Raw genomic sequence first — 18,547 nt, forward strand, 5'->3', positions numbered from 1 at the left:
GACCAGGGGTATGATCTCTAGCCCTGCAGCTTTTACATTGTTATATGTATTTTCTAAGCAAAAATTATTCATTGTTCTGTTTGTTTGTGTGTGTGCGTGTTTTGTTTTTGTTTTTCAGAATGTAAGATGCCGATGGGACTAAGCACTGGTGTCATAGCTGATTCACAGATCAAGGCTTCTGAGCATTTGGGTAAGTAATAGCATCATAGCCTCTGGAAGCCATCTCCTGCAATTGTGCAGTATACAACCTGAAGAACAACCCATGACAACCCTACCTGTTGAATCTATGGGCCGTTGCTCCTCTCTGGGCTTTTCTCGACCACATGGTAAAGCAGCTCCATCTTGAGGTGCTCATCTGGTAGAGGAAGGAGCACTGTGACAGGCGTTAAAACCTGTTGGCACTCCTTTGTCACTGCCATCCTGTCTGGTGTATAATGTTCCCAAAGAGTCTGTCCCAGGAAGACCAAGAGCTAGGGCTCCTCCTAATCTCTAGCCAGGCAGTCCAACCTCCCAGCAAGGACTGAGCAAGGGGTGGAGCCCTTACTCTTATGACCACGTAACCCTTGCCAAAACTCTCCCCATTCATCCCCATTCCAGGTCTGATCATAAACATAATATTCCAGCCAGATTCACAAGGTCTTATTGGCCAGATACTGTTCTCCCCGTTAATAGGGCTCTTTGTTGTGCCAACTATTTTTCGATTCAAGAAACTTTGCTGATCACCCACTGTGTCAGGATCTCCTTCTGAATTTCCTCACTCTGCCTCAAAACTCTTCCTAAGACCAAGAGGTCAGTTGCAAGAGATCACGAGGGTCCCATGATCCCTCCCACGGCCTCCCCTTAGGCAAGCACACTCAGCAGCAACCACATCGACATAACTGAAAAAAGATAAACAGAACCTGTATCAAGAAAGGGGGTGGGTGTTGGTTGACAGCTGACCGAGCACAGACCTGAAGCCAAGAAGATTCCATCACCATGAACCATCTAAATAGCTGAGGCCTGTGTCAACTGCCTAGTCTCCTAACTTCGATAGAAGCTTCTGCAGAGATCTGGTTTTCCACTGAGACTAACCTTCCTTGGGAAATTGCTCGTTATATGTTTTGGGTTGTTTTTTTTTTTTAAGATTTTATTTATTTATTTGACGGAGATAGAGACAGCCAGTGAGAGAGCGAACACAAGCAGGGGGAGTGGGAGAGGAAGAAGCAGGCTCCCAGTGGATGAGCCTGATGTGGGGCTCGATCCCAGGACTTTGGGATCACGCCCTGATCCAAAGGCAGACGCTCAACGACTGCGCCACCCAGGCGCCCCTGGGGTTATTTTTAATTCGGAATATTTTTTTCTTTTTTGGATTTAGGCTATTGGGAGCCCAAATTGGCAAGATTGAACAACGGTGGGTCGTATAATGCTTGGATCACAGAAAAGCCTTCAACAGAACTTGACTCTAACCCTTGGATCCAGGTATTTCTTATTAACCCGGTAAGATTTACAGTACCGTCCTAATAAAACGACAGTGACTTAATAATTTCTCTTTGGTGTTCTTGCAGTGTTCTAGGCACTATCCTAAGTACTTTACATACTTGAAATGAACCCTATGAGGTTAGTTCTAGTAATAGCCTAGATATCCTTTCTACAGACGACAAAACTAAGGCACAGAGGGACTAATTGCCGGAAGTCACACACAGCTAGTAAGTGGTTGAACTTGGACTCAAGTCCAGGTCCTCTGTGCTCACATATGGATTGTATCTAGCCATTTTATTAGTGCTAAGACCTTAGGTGCTGGCTGTTTATTTCTAAAGAAAGCTGATTGCACAGTGAATTAAGGAAGGCAGTCTGTGACTTGGTGACAAGGACAGTCTGTGTGATGGCTTTGCTGTATTGCAGGTAGACATGCAGAGGGAAGTCATATTCACAGGGATCCAGACTCAAGGGGCCAAACAGTATCTGAAGTCCTACTACACCATGGAGTTCTCTGTGGCATACAGCTCTGACCGGACAAACTGGCAGATCTTCAAAGGAAACAGCACAAAGAATGTGATGGTCTGTGTGCCTTCTTTCTTTCTGAGTCTCAAGACTTACCCTAGGCTCACCAGGTTACTAGGGCTGTGCCTATCAGTATGCCTTTTTTAAAAAATACCTTTCTGGGTGGTAGAAATACAAATGGTTTTCTTAGGGCCTTATGAAAGAAAGCGGTAAAATGATGGGTCTGTTATTGCAAATTAAACGGATCAGCCTGACTTATGACACTTCAAAATTCCACCAAAAAAAAAAAAAAATCACTTTTTGATCAAACTAAATGCCCAGACTTGTCAGATTAGTAGATGGTGGACGGCAGAGTCGAGTATCTTGTGCCTTAAGGAGCTCATGCTAAAAACTGGCCTCCAAGAGTTTTGATTATACTAACTTTGACATTTTATTTTGTTCTTTGTTTCAGTGTACCTGGAGGAGATAGCAATGTTAATCCGAGTTATGCTGTGAGGCAGTGTGCTTTCAGGCTTTTTTTTTTTTCCTGCCTGAGGAGTGACAATCTCCTGCTGGGTCTTTCTGAGGCTCAGCCAGGATTATTCCCCCAAACCCATGTGTACCAGCCCTAACTCCTCTTCCTCCCTAATCCCCTTTCCAAAGAGAGCTATCAGAACGGAAGGAGTCAGTCTGCCATTGTTACACTGATAACTTTGAATATGTTTCATTTTTCCTGTAAATCATTTACTATTTTACTAGTGTCTGTATTATCATTAGCTATTTCTAGTAATAAATTATTTGCACTATATCTTAGAATAGATCATGAAAATCTCAAGTTATAGCCCTTACTAATCAGTCTTGGAGAGAGAACACAGATCACAGGTACAGTTCATAGCTTCAAGACTTTTGCACTTATATTCATGAGGAATATTGGTGTATAGTTTTAGTTTTTTGTACTGTCTTTTTCTAGTTTTGATATCAGAGTAATACTGGCTTCATAAAATAATTGGGAAGCACGCTCTTCTGTTTTCTGGGAGAGATTTTCTAGACTTGGTGTTAATTCTTTAAGTATTTGTGTAATTCACCAGCAAAACTACATGGGCCCAGAGATTTCTTTTCCAGGAACTTTTAAATTACAAATCCAATTTCTTTAATAGTTACTGACTGTTCAAATTATCTATTTCCTTTTGGATCAGTTGAGATAGTGTTTTTCGATAATTGATCCATTTCTTCTAAGTTGTTAAATTTATGTGCATAGGGTTGTTTGTAGTATTCTCCTACTATGCTTTCGAGGTCTGCCTAGTGAATTTGATATTGGTAAAGTGCATCTCTTCTCTTTTTGCTTTGTCATTCTTGCTAGATATTTGCTTTTTTTTTTTTAATCTTTTCAAAGAACTGGCTTTGTTTCGTTGCTTTTATCTATTATTTTTCTGGTTTTCAGTCTTGCTCTCTTATTTTTTTTTAAAGATTTTATTTATTTATTCGACAGAGATAGAGACAGCCAGCGAGAGAGCGAACACAAGCAGGGGGAGTGGGAGAGGAAGAAGCAGGCTCATAGTGGAGGAACCTGATGTGGGCCTCGATCCCGTAACGCCGGGATCACGCCCTGAGCCGAAGGCAGACGTTCAACCGCTGTGCCACCCAGGCGCCCCGATCAGTCTTGCTGCTCTTATTTTGTTTCACCTGGCACTTTCTGACACCAGTCTGGCAAGGAAAGGGGCTGGGGCACACCTCATCACTGCCAGGTGGACTTCGAAGTCCAGGCTCCCCACTGAAGGAGGACTGCTCCTCTTTGCTGTCGGGTGGAAATGGCAGGGTCTCCGCTGATACTATAGTGGTGGGAGCCTTATTAGGAGCTGGTGGGGATGAAAGTTCTGGGTTCCTATTTGGCCTTCTCTGACACAATCCCAGTGAGGGTGTTAGGGTGCCTCATTACAGTCTTATGAGCATGGAAATCTAGTCTTGGCCTTTGCTGTTCTGGGTGGAGGAGGGGCCATGATGTTTTCTATGATGTTTAGCTAGAAATAGAGCAATTATTGTCTGAAAGTTTTCTGTCTTGCTAGACTGCCTTTTCCTGGTCCTGTGGCTAGAGAAAAGAGGCTTTCACTGGAGCTTTTTTTTGTCTGTACCCATTGGTGTTTCCTGGTTGCTGGATTCTTCATTTCCCAGTCCGGGATATATGAGACAAAAATAAAAGCCAGGGAGCCCACTGCCATGTTGTTCCTTGGGTCCCAAGAACCTCTAGCCAGTCGGCCTTCTTCTCTACATCTTTCAGTGGCTTCTTATGTTTTAGTTGTCCTTAGCAGGAGGAACAAGGCAAAGTACATCTACACCATCTTCCTGAAGTGAAAGTATCTCCAGTTACTTAAGACCAAGTGATTTAATTCAGGCCACATGAAAACTTAATATGACAATATTAAATTAAACTGAAATTTTATTACAAAATCCCTTTATAGAGAATTGTACCATAACTAAGCTTTCCTCTTTTCCTCTAGTATTTTGATGGCAATTCGGATGCCTCTACAATAAAAGAGAATCGGTTTGACCCACCTATTGTGGCTAGATATATTAGGGTCTCTCCAACTAGATCCTATAATAGACCTGCCCTTCGATTGGAGCTGCAAGGTTGTGAGGTTAACGGTAAGCAAACAAGATGCATCATTATTGTCTCGCTGCCTCTCAGAGAATCAAGCGTTAGTGAATATGGAAGGATGGGTAGAATTTTTAGTTCTCTTCAATCACAGAGGTGCTAGAAAAACCTCGGTGAGACAAGTTCTGCTCAAGTAAACTCTTCATTTACATTGTGACCTACACCAAGACGGGTTCTACCAGCCAGTGGGCAGGCACCAGCTCTGAACAGTGCCAGGATGGTATGGACACTGCCACGAGCCTCCAAGGAAAGGCCCTAGCTTAGAATAACTTCCATTGGCCCATTTCAATAAGAACTAAGATTCAGACTAGGCCTGAATCTTCCAAAGTCCTACAGGTCCCACTCAGACTTTGATGTAATGAAAGTATCTAGCAACATTACTGGCATGTATTAGATGTTCAATGAATGTTTTTGAAATCTAAACTGCTTGCCAACTTCCTGGAACTTTTTAAAAAGATTTGTTTATTCATTAGAGAAAGAGAAAAAAGAGAGAGAGCAGACAGGGAGGGGCAGAGGGAGAGAGAGAATCTCAAGCAGAGTCCCTGCTTAGCATGGAGCCTGAGGCAGGGCTTGATCTCAAACCCGGAGCTGAAATCAAGAGTCAGATGCTTAACCAACTGAGCCACCCAGGTGCCCCCCAACTTCCTGAAACTTTGATTGAACTCTGCGTTCTGTTTGGTGTTCTATGAAGGTACTCAAGCTTTTTCTATGTAAGCTGCTGTTTTTCAGGGGATATAATGTGACCTGTGGTATAAATAAATCCAGGTAATCATAAAGGGCCATAATAAATTCTACTAGATAGAACAAAGATGCTGAAGAGTCAGTGTTTTTTTCTTTCCATATGGTATATGATGTAGACGGTAGTTTGTTCAGATCAGAGAGTCAAACTACTCTAAAATGTGGTAGTCAGCTCTGTTAATCTATTCAAAACATCTGTTTTCTATTCAAGATGCATTAGTTTTTTAAAAAATCTCTTCATTTTCTTGATAAAATCAATATTAGCAGTCGGGGTTTTTTTAATCTTTTTTTCATGGAGAAAGATATCACTTCAAGAAAATTCTGGCATGATTTACCAACAAGAGCAAAGCATCACAGAGATGATGATGGCAGTCGGCTGGGCTCACTCACTAGCTATGTTTCTCACATTCACAGACCAGCTTTGAGGACTGACATGCAAATGCACACCTTGGCAAAATTCTAAATGGTGCATAACATGAATCACCCTCAAATGGTTGAAAATAAACGATTGAACATGACTACCAAGGGTCCACTGTATCTTCTTCTTTGTAGCTTTTTATAGAAAGAGAAATAGAATATATTCTTATATACATAGATAGTGTATTTTCTACCTCAAAGAAAAGATGGAAGTTTCCATGACTCTCTGAAGGAGGAAAATGGGTTTAAATACTTAGAACATGGTGTTTGGGTGTCAGACTTTCTGGGCTCCAATTTAGTTTCTGACTCTTCTAGTAAGTTACTTTTTCTTGCTGTGCTTTTGTTTTCTCACTTGTAAAAATAGAGGTAATTAGGAACATCGGGCAATACACATAGAGTCTACAAACAGGATTTGGCATTTGGGCAATAACATCATCGTTGGCGATGGTTGTTTTTGTTGTTACTTAATAGTGATATTTTTCTCGTCTCCTCTGCTAGTGTGAAACACCATGCAGGGAATAGCCATGATGCATAATTAATCACATTACTTTTCTCTTGACAGGATGCTCCACACCACTGGGTATGGAAAGTGGAAAGATAGAAAACAAGCAAATCACGGCGTCCTCATTTAAAAAATCTTGGTGGGGAGATTACTGGGAACCCTTCCGTGCCCGTCTTAATGCCCAAGGTCGTGTGAATGCCTGGCAAGCCAAGGTAAGATACACCTATGAATGGAGTTCTCCCAGCTTTCCAGAAAAAAACGAAGGCCCTCACTACAGGAAACATGGGGGTCCTGGGAAGTCAGAATACAATCTCCCGTCTCTGCAGATTATGGTCCTAGGTGGGAGAATCTAGAATATCTGTTGACTTGACAGCTTTAGCTCTGACTCTGGCTCAGAGAGGTTATTTATCTCTGTGGTTCGTGGTCCAGTCTTGATTTTTACCTGGGTGGGGGCAAATTTCTTCTGCAAAGGACCAGATAATAAATATTTTAGACTTTGTGGGCCATACATTCTCAGTCACAACTACTCAACTCTGCCATTGTAGCAGGAAAAGAGCTACAAACAACACATAAATGAGCACGGCTGTGTTCTAATGAAACTTCATTTACAGAAACAGGCAGGGGGCCAAATATGGCCCGTGGGCTGTAGTTTGCCAACTCCTAATTAAGACAACTTACATTAGTGATAAGTGATTTAGATTTGCAACTCTTTCTTTTTTTTCACTCTTTAGCCACACTTTTCATTTTCTTAATAGTACTATTTAATTTTTTTTTTGTTCCCAGTTTTTGAGAACTTGGTGACATTCTTTTAGACAGTTGGAGGCATGGCAAAATGCTGTAAAATCAGGGTTATAAATCAGTGGCCTAAGTTTAATAAGTATCTTCCAGAGAGTTATATTGCCCTGAATATTAACCAATTGAATAATTCCAGTGACTTAGTTTCAGGGTAACGGTTAATAGTTGCCTCATTTTTATTTCACTCTTCAACTGACTTGAAAAATCACAATGGCATCAGAAATCAGAATGATTCTATCAGTCAACTTAACCCTTCCTTATTTTCTATCCTCCTATGTCTCTCACTTAAGATACCTACATTCCGGTTCCCTGGACTCCACAGAATTCCAGGTCCTATTGGTAGGTTAGGCTGCCAGCAATGGAAGGGAAGTTGTGGTGCTAGGAGAGAAAAAGGAAGAGCTTGGACCCCATACAGATAGTCTTGGGAACTGACATCTGTGTCTCGAAACTCGTTTCTGGTCTGTCACAGACTCACAGAACGTAAAAACGGCAAGGGGTTTACAAAGCATCTAGTCCAGACTTTTCCTTTGAAGTTTAAACACAAAGGAGATTAAATCATTTTAGCTTAGTTTGGTGACAGAATTTGCAAAATTGCAAAGTGAGATGTTTGAGTGGCTTCAAATGGTGGGAGGACCACTGACCTGTTTATTGGTAGAATGGGCTTCTTGATTCTGCCACCAAACTAAGCTAAACAGAGACCTAAAGACGTTAAAATACTAAAAGTAATAATGTTATACTACATTACGTTTATATAATTATATGAATAAAATAATAAAAAATAAAAGAAAAAGTTAAGGAGAAAGGATGTCATCCAGTTTTTTCCCAGATAACTCTTTAGATCTGTTCATGGTATAACTTTGTCACCCTACCCTGTATTTTACAGCTTTTTGAAAAATTTTGCTCTGTATCTAATTTGCTCTTAGTCTTTGTGATATAATAATGGCTTCAAAGATGAAATACTGGTTCTAATTTTTGAGGCCATCATTTTAAATCTGGAATTCTAGATCAGAATTGTTTCACTTAATCTTCTATTAGAATCCAATGTCTTTATAGGGTCTCTTTAGAGAGGCTAAAAATCTCAGCCAGACCTAGGCAAGCACACATGCAAACTGAGGCATCTCTACCTCTTTTGTGCCTATGAAAAATTGTTATGCTTTCAAAACCGTCTAGCTCTCTACCTCTGTATCACTGGTACAACCTGGATTGGATACCATACAGCTTGAAGATACACTAAGAAACCACCAAATATCACTAGAAAGTGTTACAAAATTAACAAAAATTAATTAATACAATAACTTTAATTCAATTAATTTGCTTTAAATATACATACAGTATATGACTATATACATATATCTATATATCAATATACACACATACATACATGTACACATAAGTGATGTTGAAGAAATATATCCATGTTCATTATTTCATATAGAATGAATAAGACTATGGGACATGATGAATCTCCCAAAGGTGAAAATTTGTCTCAGATGACTCCAAAACTCAGTTGGTCCTTCTGATCCTCTTTCTCCAAGTATGTTATCAACAAACATGTGATTAGGCATTTCGTTAGGCCAGAGACAGGACAGCTACCATACCGTATCAAGTCCTAGGCATGACTTTACTAGGTTTCTCAAGTATTACATTTATTTGAAATAGCGGAAAAGAAGAAATTGGACTACTCCTCCTAGCTGACATAAGCAATGGAAAGAAAAGTGGGACTTTTCTAAAATAAGTAAAATAGAGAGAGGATACTATCCACTTCTTTCCCAGATAACCCGACCGCAATATTATCATGGCATTTACACAAATTTGGTTAAGAGAATAATGTTTACAGATAATCTAATATTTTTTTCTCAAGTAAGATTCCCTTATTCATTCAACAAATATTCCTTGAAAACCAGCTGTGTGCCGTGCATTGTGGTGAGTACCCAGAAACAAAATACAATAAATTCCTGCCTTTAAAGGGGGATACAAACAAGTAAACCATTATCATACGATATACGAAACGCTCTAGTAGGAGTTTGTATACGTCTGCAACCGCAAACAAGAAGGAATAGGGAAGTCCTCTAGGGAGACAGAGAATCCTACGCGATGAGACAGAAAAGAAAGCCTTTGAGCTCTGCACATTTCTGAGTATCTTGGTCTAAAAAATTGAAGTTTTTAACATCTGCCGTATGCATGTGTCCTCCTCATTTTCACAGGCAAACAACAACAAACAGTGGTTACAAATCGATCTGCTCAAAATCAAGAAAATAACTGCGATTATAACACAGGGTTGCAAGTCTCTGTCCTCCGAAATGTACGTGAAGAGCTACACCATCCACTACAGTGACCAGGGAATGGAATGGAAGCCCTACAGGCAGAAATCCTCCATGGTGGACAAGGTACAGGGTGCTGTCCTGGCAAAGGCAGAGCGATGCACAAACTGCCCTGAGGAGAGAAGTACCTTACGGTTGCAAACAGCTCTTTGCGTTTGACAAATAGGCACTGACATGCTCCCCCTCTCTAAGAAGTCTGAACCCTAGCTCCGCAGGTAGCTGGTCTGGGGACAAGAGACCACGCGGGCCATCTTTCTGCAGCGGCTGAGCCACCTGTGAAATAGTGAGACCCAAACAGCAGGGAGCGGTGTGAGGCTTCATTAGCTCTGATTGAGAAAGATGGGGAAGAGTTGTCTCCGTGGGCTCGCACTGCTGTTAACAAATGCTCACAGATGGAAGCAACAAACACTTCTTTCTCAGGGTTCTGAAGGCTGGAATCCTAGAGCAGAGGGCCAGCATGGTCAGGTTCCTGGTGAGGGCTCTCTTCTTGCTTATGTCCCCACATGACTTTCCTTGGTGCAGGAGGAGAGAGATCCCATGTCTCCACCTCTTTTTATAAGCATATTAATGCCATCAGAAGGGCCCCACCCTCACAACCTACTGTAATCCTAATTACCTCCCAAGGGCCACGCCTCCTACTACTATTCCATTGGGGGTTAGGGTTTCCTTGTATGAATTTGAGGGGGGCTCAAACATGCAGTCCATAACAGGGGTCCAGAGAACCTTCCACTGTGAAATAACATCATGTTAGCATTATCTTGGGTAAACTTGTTTTTCTTGACTGATCAAATACCCACAGCCATACAGCTTCCTGTACCATATTATTAAGCAGGAGACAATTATTATCCTAACTGATGAGGAGCCTAATTTCCTGCAAGTCAAACTACTCCATTATACTCCTTAATTGCCAGTCACGTGTTTTTAAAAAGCTACTAGGGCAAAACTAAGGAGATGAGCCTGATATTCCAAGAAGGGAAATCAGGCTAGAGCCAGTAAGGGGGGCAACACATGAGAAGGGGATGATGACCTTGACGGAATACTCATCATGGGCTCAGCACTTATCTCAGTGAATGAATTTGAACGTCTCTCTCTTTTTAAACTCCTGGGTTGTTTGTCTGGTTGGTTGGTTGGTTTGGCTGGTTTTTTCTGGCTGTACCAGGATGTCTTTAGAGCTGAGTAAGCATCGTTGTCATAAACAAATAGTGACTCAGCTTCTGCTGTGTGTAAATCTTGGGGAACCTACTGGGGATGCAAAAAGAAAAAAAAAATCATAAAACACAGTTCAGTTGAGGATAGAAGGCATGTGCCAAAAAGAGTAAGTAAAAACACATGATTGCATTTTATTTTAAATGTTAGTGACAACTAACCGTTTTCTGGCACTTACTGTGCACGTGTCATAGGTTTACACACTTAAAAAAAATATTTGTAATGACTCCTGTGAGGTCAACTTTTACTACCCCCATTTTGCCAGTGAGAATATAAGTCACCTGCCCAAAGTCACACTGCTACCAAGGGGCTGAGGGCAGAGATGGTGTCCCAGCTGCTTCATCGCACCATGTCAGATGTCCTATTTCCTTATATTTCCAACTCAGATCACTGCTGAGGTGGAATCCCTAAAGAGCTCTGTTAGGCACGTGATTTCATAATCGACTGACCAAAGACCATCTCCGATAATTTTGTATGCATTCTCTGATGCCCTCAGCTTGAACTGAAATTGCAGAGAACAAAAATTATCTGTGGAATTTTTATACCCATTATATCATCATTAAAGATCTTCTCCTATTTTGCTTTCAGATTTTCGAAGGAAATAATAATATCAAAGGACATGTGAAGAACTTTTTCAACCCACCAATTATTTCCAGGTTCATCCGCATCATTCCTAAAACATGGAACCAAAGTATTGCACTTCGCTTGGAACTCTTTGGCTGTGATATTTACTAGAATTGAATATTCAAAGACATAGGAAGGACTCTTAAAGATACCAAGCCATTTAGAGAGGGCAATGTATTTTATGGCAACTTTAAATATTAATAATTTTCAGTATTTCCCTTTTTTCTATTAGAGAATAAAATTTTATATATGAAACTTTCATAATGTAAGCTCCTTGCTACAATTCAGTGAGATGATGGCTATTAATTCTTCATTAATCTGGATATAGGTGGGAAAATATCAAGAACCAACGAGCAAATGGATTCTTTCACAATGATTAAAAATGCTGTGTAAAGTAATATTTATGTCGTTAGCATGCTTCATTATAGTTCTTTTAAAACCTACACACACTAATAAAAGAGATAACACTTTTTGAAAAGCCATTTATGGACCTGGATAGATTTTGCTCCTACCTTTAAAACAACAATAACAACAACAACAACAGAAACTATGATTTAAGAGTGATGAAAACAAGGTTTTAAATGGTTCATTTTTCTTGACATGGTGAGAAAAAAAAATCATACCATATGAAATAATGAGTGCTTAAAATACCCTGTCTCACCTACACAACAATGATTTTTCTGGCCCTCTGTGAGTAAAGATCCCAGGAAGCACATTTTCAGTCGTCCCAACTTGTGAATCTGGGCTGGTCTCCCCTGGAACTGATTCACCTATTGATTCCGGAATGAGGAGTCTTTAGACATGGAACACAGCCAAGATAACCACGGGAGAAGTGAACGTGTAACCTTGGCTTCGTTCTACTGGCACTACAACTGTTTCAAAACACAGGTTCACCTAAGGGAAAGCTAAAACCTGTAAAACAGCCTTGGAACCATTGGCCCAAAGGCAACTGTTCCTCCTGGGACTGGCAAGCCGCTGAGGCTCACCTCCAGCGTCCTTCTCTGCATGGCTCCAACCTCCTCCTCTCCCTTCCTCAACAACTTCCCCTTTCCACACTCCCTTCCCTGGGAACTTGGCATCTAGTGATCCCATAGACATTGTGAGACTGGGGAACTTTCTGGCCTCCTTGAAGTCACGTGGGATAGACAGTCACTGCTGAGGCTATCTCTCTGTGGAACAAATCACCCCAAATCTTACTGCTTAAAACAACAAGTTAATTCTCTCTCATGATTCTGTGGGTTGACTGGGCTCGGCTGGGTGGTTTTATGGCTGACTTTCTTTGGGGTCTCCAGTGAGGTTCTAGTCAGACATGGCTCTAGCCAGAGTCATCAGGAGGCTCAACACTGAAACAGCTGGTTCTCTGTCACACTCCACGTGGTTTCAGGTCCTCTCCTCTTTACATGGCTTCCAAGTGGTCCATCCATTGGGTGTCTCCAACAGGGGAGCTGGACTTCTTGTAAGGTGATTCAGGCTCTTCAAAGCAAGTGTTCACAATTTAGGAAGCAGACACTGCCAGTCCTTTCAAAAGCTAGGCCCAGAACTGGCACAGCCTCACTCTGTGGTATCCTATTGGTCAACACAAGTCACAGGTGCATCTCAAGGAGTATAATTCATTGGGAGCATCTTCAGCTACTGTCAGAGTTACCTATTGCATCTGTGGGTGGTCTGAGTCCTGTGACTGCATATAGGAGCTTAAAACACCCACAAAACGTTGGCTTTCATTATTTTTTCTCATCTTTATTGAAATACATTTGACAAATAAAATTATAAAATATTTAACTGTACAACTCATTGATTTGGCATATGTATACATCAAGTTGATTAACAAGTCATCACTTCACAGTTACTCTTTTGTTTTGGTCAGAGTGCTTAAGACCTCCTATCTTAGCAAATTTCAAATACACAACAGTGTTATCAACTATAGTCCTCATGCTATATAGTAAATCCTCAGAACTGATTCATCCTATAACTGAAAGTTTGCAGCTTTTTACTAGCTTCTCCCCATTTCTTCCCCCTGGCAAACACCATTCTACTCTCTGCTTCTATGACTCTGATTTTTTTTTTTACTTCCACATACAGTGATACCACGCAGTATTGGTCTCTCTCTGTCTAGCTTATTTCACTTGGCATATGACCTCTGGGTTCACTTATGTTGTCGTAAATGGCAAGATTGCCTTCTTTTTAAAGGCATAATAATATTCTATTGTGTGTATATCACATTTTCTTTTCTTTTCTTTTTTTTTTTTTAAGATTTATTTATTTATTCCAGAGAGAGAGAGAGAGAGAAAGCAGGGGGATGGGACAGAAGGAGAGGGGGAAAGGATCTCCAGCTGAGTGCAGAGCCCAACTGGGGCTTGATCCCATGACCTTGAGATCATGACCTGAGCCTCTATCAGGAGTCGTGTGCTTAACCAACTGTGCCACCCAGACACCCCCATATACCACATTTTCTTTATCCATTCATCGATCAGTGTACACTTAGGTTGCTTCCATAGCTTGACTCTTGTGAATAATGCTGCAATGAACCTGGGAATACAGATACCTCTTGAAGCTGGTGATTCACTTTCCTTTGGACATATGTCTACAAATGAGATTGCTAAATAATACGGTAGTTTTATTTTTAATTTCTTGAGGAAGTGCCATAATGTTTTCCATGGAGGCTATGCCAGGTGACAGTGCCACCCACAGTGCATGTCCTCGCCAGTATTTGTTGTCTCTCATCATGTTGAGAGTAGTCATTTTAACCAGGTGTGGGGCGATATCTCATTATGGGTTTGATTTGCATTTCCTTGATGATTAGCGATGTTGAGCATCTTTTCGTATATCTATTGGCCATTTATATGTCTTCTTCAAAAAATGTATATTCAGATCCTTTCCCCATTTTTTATTTGGGTTATTTTGCTATTGAGTTGTATGAGTTTCTTGTATATTTTGGATATTAATCCCTTATTGGATATGTGGTTTGCAAATATCTTCTCCCATTCAGTAGGTTGCGTTTTCATTTTTTTTTTTTTTTTTTTTTTGGTGGTTTCCTTTTCTGTAGAAACTTTTTAGTTTAATGTAGTCCCAATTGTTTACTTTATGCTTTTGGTGTCATATCCAAAAAATCATTGCCAAAAAAAAAAAAAAAGAAAAACAAACAAACAAACAAAAAATCATTGCCAAGACCAATGTCAAAGAGTTCATCGTCAATGTTCTGGGAGTTTTAGAATTTCAGGTCTTATGTTTAGGTCTTTAATCCATTATGACTTGATTTTTTTTTAAAGTATCAAATTTATTTCAATATCTGGATTTATTTTTAAATTAGAGCTGGTGGACAATTTTTTGTAATTTAAAATTCATTATTAGAGGTGAGGAAAACATTAATAAGCTATTATATACTGACAGTGAATAAAATTGTTAGACTATGCATTTATAAAAGCCATGTTTAATAGTAAAAAGTTCCAGTTATACTACTTAGCTGAAGGAACTATCCTTTAGCTCTTTATTTCTAATTTTAACACATTCTCATTTTAACATAATTAACCTTTTCACCCAGTTAGTAGTATGATGAACAAAAATTTTCCAAATGTTAAACCTTTACCACTTAGGAAATAGGACTTAACAATTACTTTTTTTTTTAAGATTTTATTTATTTATTCAACAGAGATAGAGACAGCCAGCGAGAGAGGGAACACAAGCAGGGGGAGTGGGAGAGGAAGAAGCAGGCTCACAGTGGAGGAGCCTGATGTGGGGCTCGATCCCGTAACGCCGGGATCACGCCCTGAGCCGAAGGCAGATGCTTAACTGCTGTGCCACCCAGGCGCCCCTTAACAATTACTTTTTAAGAATTCCTTAAGAGAAGTCTGAAATTTTAATTATCACCATGAACCTGTTCGAAAGTGTAGAACATCAGAAAGTATAGAACATCACTACTAAATTAAAATGAAGAATGAAATAAAAACACATAAGTGGCATCTATATAACGAGCAAATTGCATGGTAAGACATTTTAACTACTTCACCTTACTACATAGCACAATAAAGAATAAACTGTTTCCAAAGCACTGCAAGGTTTGGCATTTTTACTGCAAGCTTTAAATCATAGTGTTATTCCACTCAACAAGACATCTCTAAGAAAATGGCAGGTTCATAAGTACAAAAATTGTCCTATCTGGTAGGTGGTATGCTACATGGCCAATAAGAGAATCTTTATAAAATGAGGTTTTAAAAAAATGCAGAATGTCTGATAATTATCTCAAAGGCTAAAATGAGAAAAATGCCAAACACGGTCATTGGTTAACATGCGGCTTCGAGAAATGATTCTATTCCAAGAAATAAGCAATAATGATAAAAGATGTCAGTAATATACTTTATGCCTTTTTAGGCCAAAGCATACTTTTCACCTCGGGACAGTTTTGATTTTTACATTCTCAGTTCCTTTAGTCCAGGACCCCATTCTAAGCCACTATTTGAATAGAGTTCATGAAGTATTGTCATTTTTCTCCACAGGATGTTTTCATTTCAGAACATTAGCTGCAAAATGGCAAATGACTAAGTCAACTATAAAGAATTTATAGCCTAATAAATGCCAATTTACAGTAACTGTCAACAGACTTCTACACCAAAATCTAAAAGTCGCTACAGTAGAGGTCACAACTAACACGATTCTTACATGTGCTCCGACTTCGTTTACAACAAATTGCTGCCATAAAAACCAGAAAAGAGACCTTAGTGGGTCCTTTCAACACTAATTTTCCAAATTAGTCCTTTCAAGCGTAGGACATAGTCCCTTAGGTCCTTTCAAGCATAATTTTCCAAATGATGTTCCTCTCGTCACGGAGCCTTTCATTCCTTCAGTCCTTTTTTAGTCGTTTAGCTTTTGCAATATTTTCTTGATGTTTTTGTTTCTTCTTTTGCTCCTTTTCCCTGGCCTCAATCATCTTGACCAATTTCCAGGACAGTATTGCACTTGCTAGAATAGAAACAATGAAGTAAGGGCCAGAATGACAGCTGTAAGGAAGCCATACGGGTCCTTTGCAGCCCATTCCACAACACAGTCAGCCCAAGCCTTGATATCAAATCAAACATCTTTGCAGCCGTCTTAGGCTTGAGTACTTCTTTCCAACTTTGTCCTGGGATTATTAGCGAGCCAATTACAATTTCAGATGACCCTTGCTTGATTGTCTTCTTTAGTTCTACCATACACTTGTGAGAGAAGGTTTAAATTCTATACACTCCACACTTGGAGGAATCAGTATTCTTCTTCTTTCCGTAAGGGGTTGACTGGGCTTGATCTCCCAACCAGACCTGCGCTGCTCCTGAAGCTGCAGCTGACGGTACCTCACCGCCATCAGCACGTCCTGCCATACCTATTTTCTCCCTTGCTCATTCTTACTCTCCTAGCCCATCCAGCCGCCTGCCCCAGGGGGCCACGTTCAGGCGCCCCTCGGCCTCGGGTGGGCAATGGGAGAGCAGGTGGTTCCCGGGATTCCGGGCTTGGTCCCACCCCAACTCGGTCCCCCGGCTCTGCCGTGGCCACCTCCTCTGGGCAGGTGGGCAAAACCACCCCAGCGGCCGCCACCAGCCCACCCTACATCACAGCTGGAACCCATTTTGAGTGGATTCTTGTATATGGTGTAAGCTAACAGTCCAAGTTCATTCATTTGCATGTAGATATTGAGTTTTACCACACCGTTTATTAAAGAGACTATCCTATTCCTATTATGTATTTCCTCACCTTTGTTAAAAATTAATAGGTCCTATATGGATGGGTACATTTCTGGACTCTATTCTGTTCATTGATCTATGTCTGTTTTTATGCCAATCCTAGTTTTTGATTACTGTAGCTTTGTAGTGTAGCTTGAAATCAGTAAGCGTGATGCCTCTGCCTTGTTCTTCTTTCCCAAGATTGCTTGGATATTTGGGGCCTTTTGTGGTTCCATATGAATTTTAGGATTTTTTCCCTATTTCTGTGAAAAATATCATTGGAACTTTGATAGGGATTGCACTCAATCTGCAGACCACTTTGGATACTATGGACATCTTAACAATATAAATTCTTATAATCCATGAGTAGGGAATGTTTATCCATTTATCTGTGTCTTCAATTTCTTTCATCAATGTTTCATATTTTTCAGTGTACAGATATTTAATCTCCTTGGTTAAATTTATTCCTAAGTATTTTATTTTGATACTATTATACATGGGATTATTTTCTTAATTTCTCTTTCTAATAGTTCATTGTTAGTATATAGAAATGCAACTGATTTTTGTATATTGATTTTGTATCTTGCAACTTTACTGAATTTATTACTTCTAACTATAATATATATAACACTATAAGAATAGTGTTTTGGTGTAGTCTTTAGGGTTCTCTATTTATAACATCATGTCATCCGCAAATAGAAACAATTTTATTTCCTCCTTTCTGATTTGGGTTCCTTATTTCTTTTTCTTGCTTAATTGCCCTGACCAGCACTACAAGCGCTATTTTGAATACAAGAGGGAAGAGTGGGCATGCTTCTCTTGTTCCTAATCTTGTTCCACTGAATATGAATGATGTTTAGCTCTGGGTTTGCCAGATATGGTCTTTTTATGTTGAGGTGTATTTCTTCTATACCTTACTTGTTGAGAGTTTTTATCGTGAAAAGATGATGAATTTTATTAAAAGTTTTGACTACGTCTATTGAAATGATATAACAACATGGATTCATTTTGTTAATGTGGTATATCACACTTATTGAATGCATACATTGAACAATCTTTGCATCCCAAGGATAAATCCCACTTGATCATGGTGTTTGATCTTTATACTGTGTTGTCAAATTCAGTTTGCTAATATTTTGTTGAGGAATTTTGCATCTATATTCATCAGGGATATTGGGTCGTAATTTTCTTTTTTGGCATATCTTTGTCTGGCTTTGGTATGAGGGCTCATACTGACTTTGGTATGGGCTCATAAAATGAGTTTGGGAGAGTATCATCCGTTTAATTTTTTGTAGGCGTTTGAAAAGGATTGATATTAATTCTTCCTTAAATGTTTGGTAGAATTCACCCATGAAGCCATCCAGCCCTGGGCTTCCTTTTGTTGGGAGGCTTTTGATGACTGCTTCAGTTTCCTTACTCGTTATTGTTCTGCTCAGATTTTCTATTTCTTCATGATTCATTCTTGGTAAGTTATATGTTCCCAGGAATGTGTTAATTTCTTCTGGGTTATCCTAGAAGAAATTTGTTGGTGCACAATTGTTCAAAACAGTTTCTTACAATTCTTAGTATATCTGTGGTATCAGTTATAATGTGTCTTCTTTCCCTTCTGATGTTATATTTCAGTCTTCTTTTTCTCTTAATTTAGCTA

The 18,547-nt window shown here is 39.8% G+C and overlaps 1 protein-coding gene and 1 pseudogene across 2 annotated transcripts in view; one reads left to right on the forward strand and one right to left on the reverse strand.

Moving 5' to 3' along the window:
• F5 (coagulation factor V) overlaps positions 1-11,610 on the forward strand; it is a 70,213-nt gene extending 58,603 nt beyond the window's left edge. For both annotated transcript variants that reach the window (XM_045797608.2, XM_045797614.2), the window contains 7 exons: positions 119-190; positions 1,355-1,458; positions 1,882-2,037; positions 4,455-4,599; positions 6,327-6,478; positions 9,266-9,448; positions 11,177-11,610. In XM_045797608.2, the coding sequence (XP_045653564.2) occupies positions 119-190; positions 1,355-1,458; positions 1,882-2,037; positions 4,455-4,599; positions 6,327-6,478; positions 9,266-9,448; positions 11,177-11,323 (959 nt within the window). In that variant the 3' untranslated portion in view covers positions 11,324-11,610. The remainder of the gene's footprint in view (positions 1-118; positions 191-1,354; positions 1,459-1,881; positions 2,038-4,454; positions 4,600-6,326; positions 6,479-9,265; positions 9,449-11,176) is intronic.
• Positions 11,611-16,046: 4,436 nt separating this feature from the next.
• On the reverse strand, positions 16,047-16,395 carry LOC123791059 (small integral membrane protein 15-like; annotated as a pseudogene).
• Positions 16,396-18,547: the final 2,152 nt, after the last annotated feature.

Source organism: Ursus americanus, chromosome 2 (assembly GCF_024610735.1).
Source record: "Ursus americanus isolate L20-20 chromosome 2, mUrsAme1.1.p, whole genome shotgun sequence".
NCBI classification, from domain to species: domain Eukaryota; kingdom Metazoa; phylum Chordata; class Mammalia; order Carnivora; family Ursidae; genus Ursus; species Ursus americanus.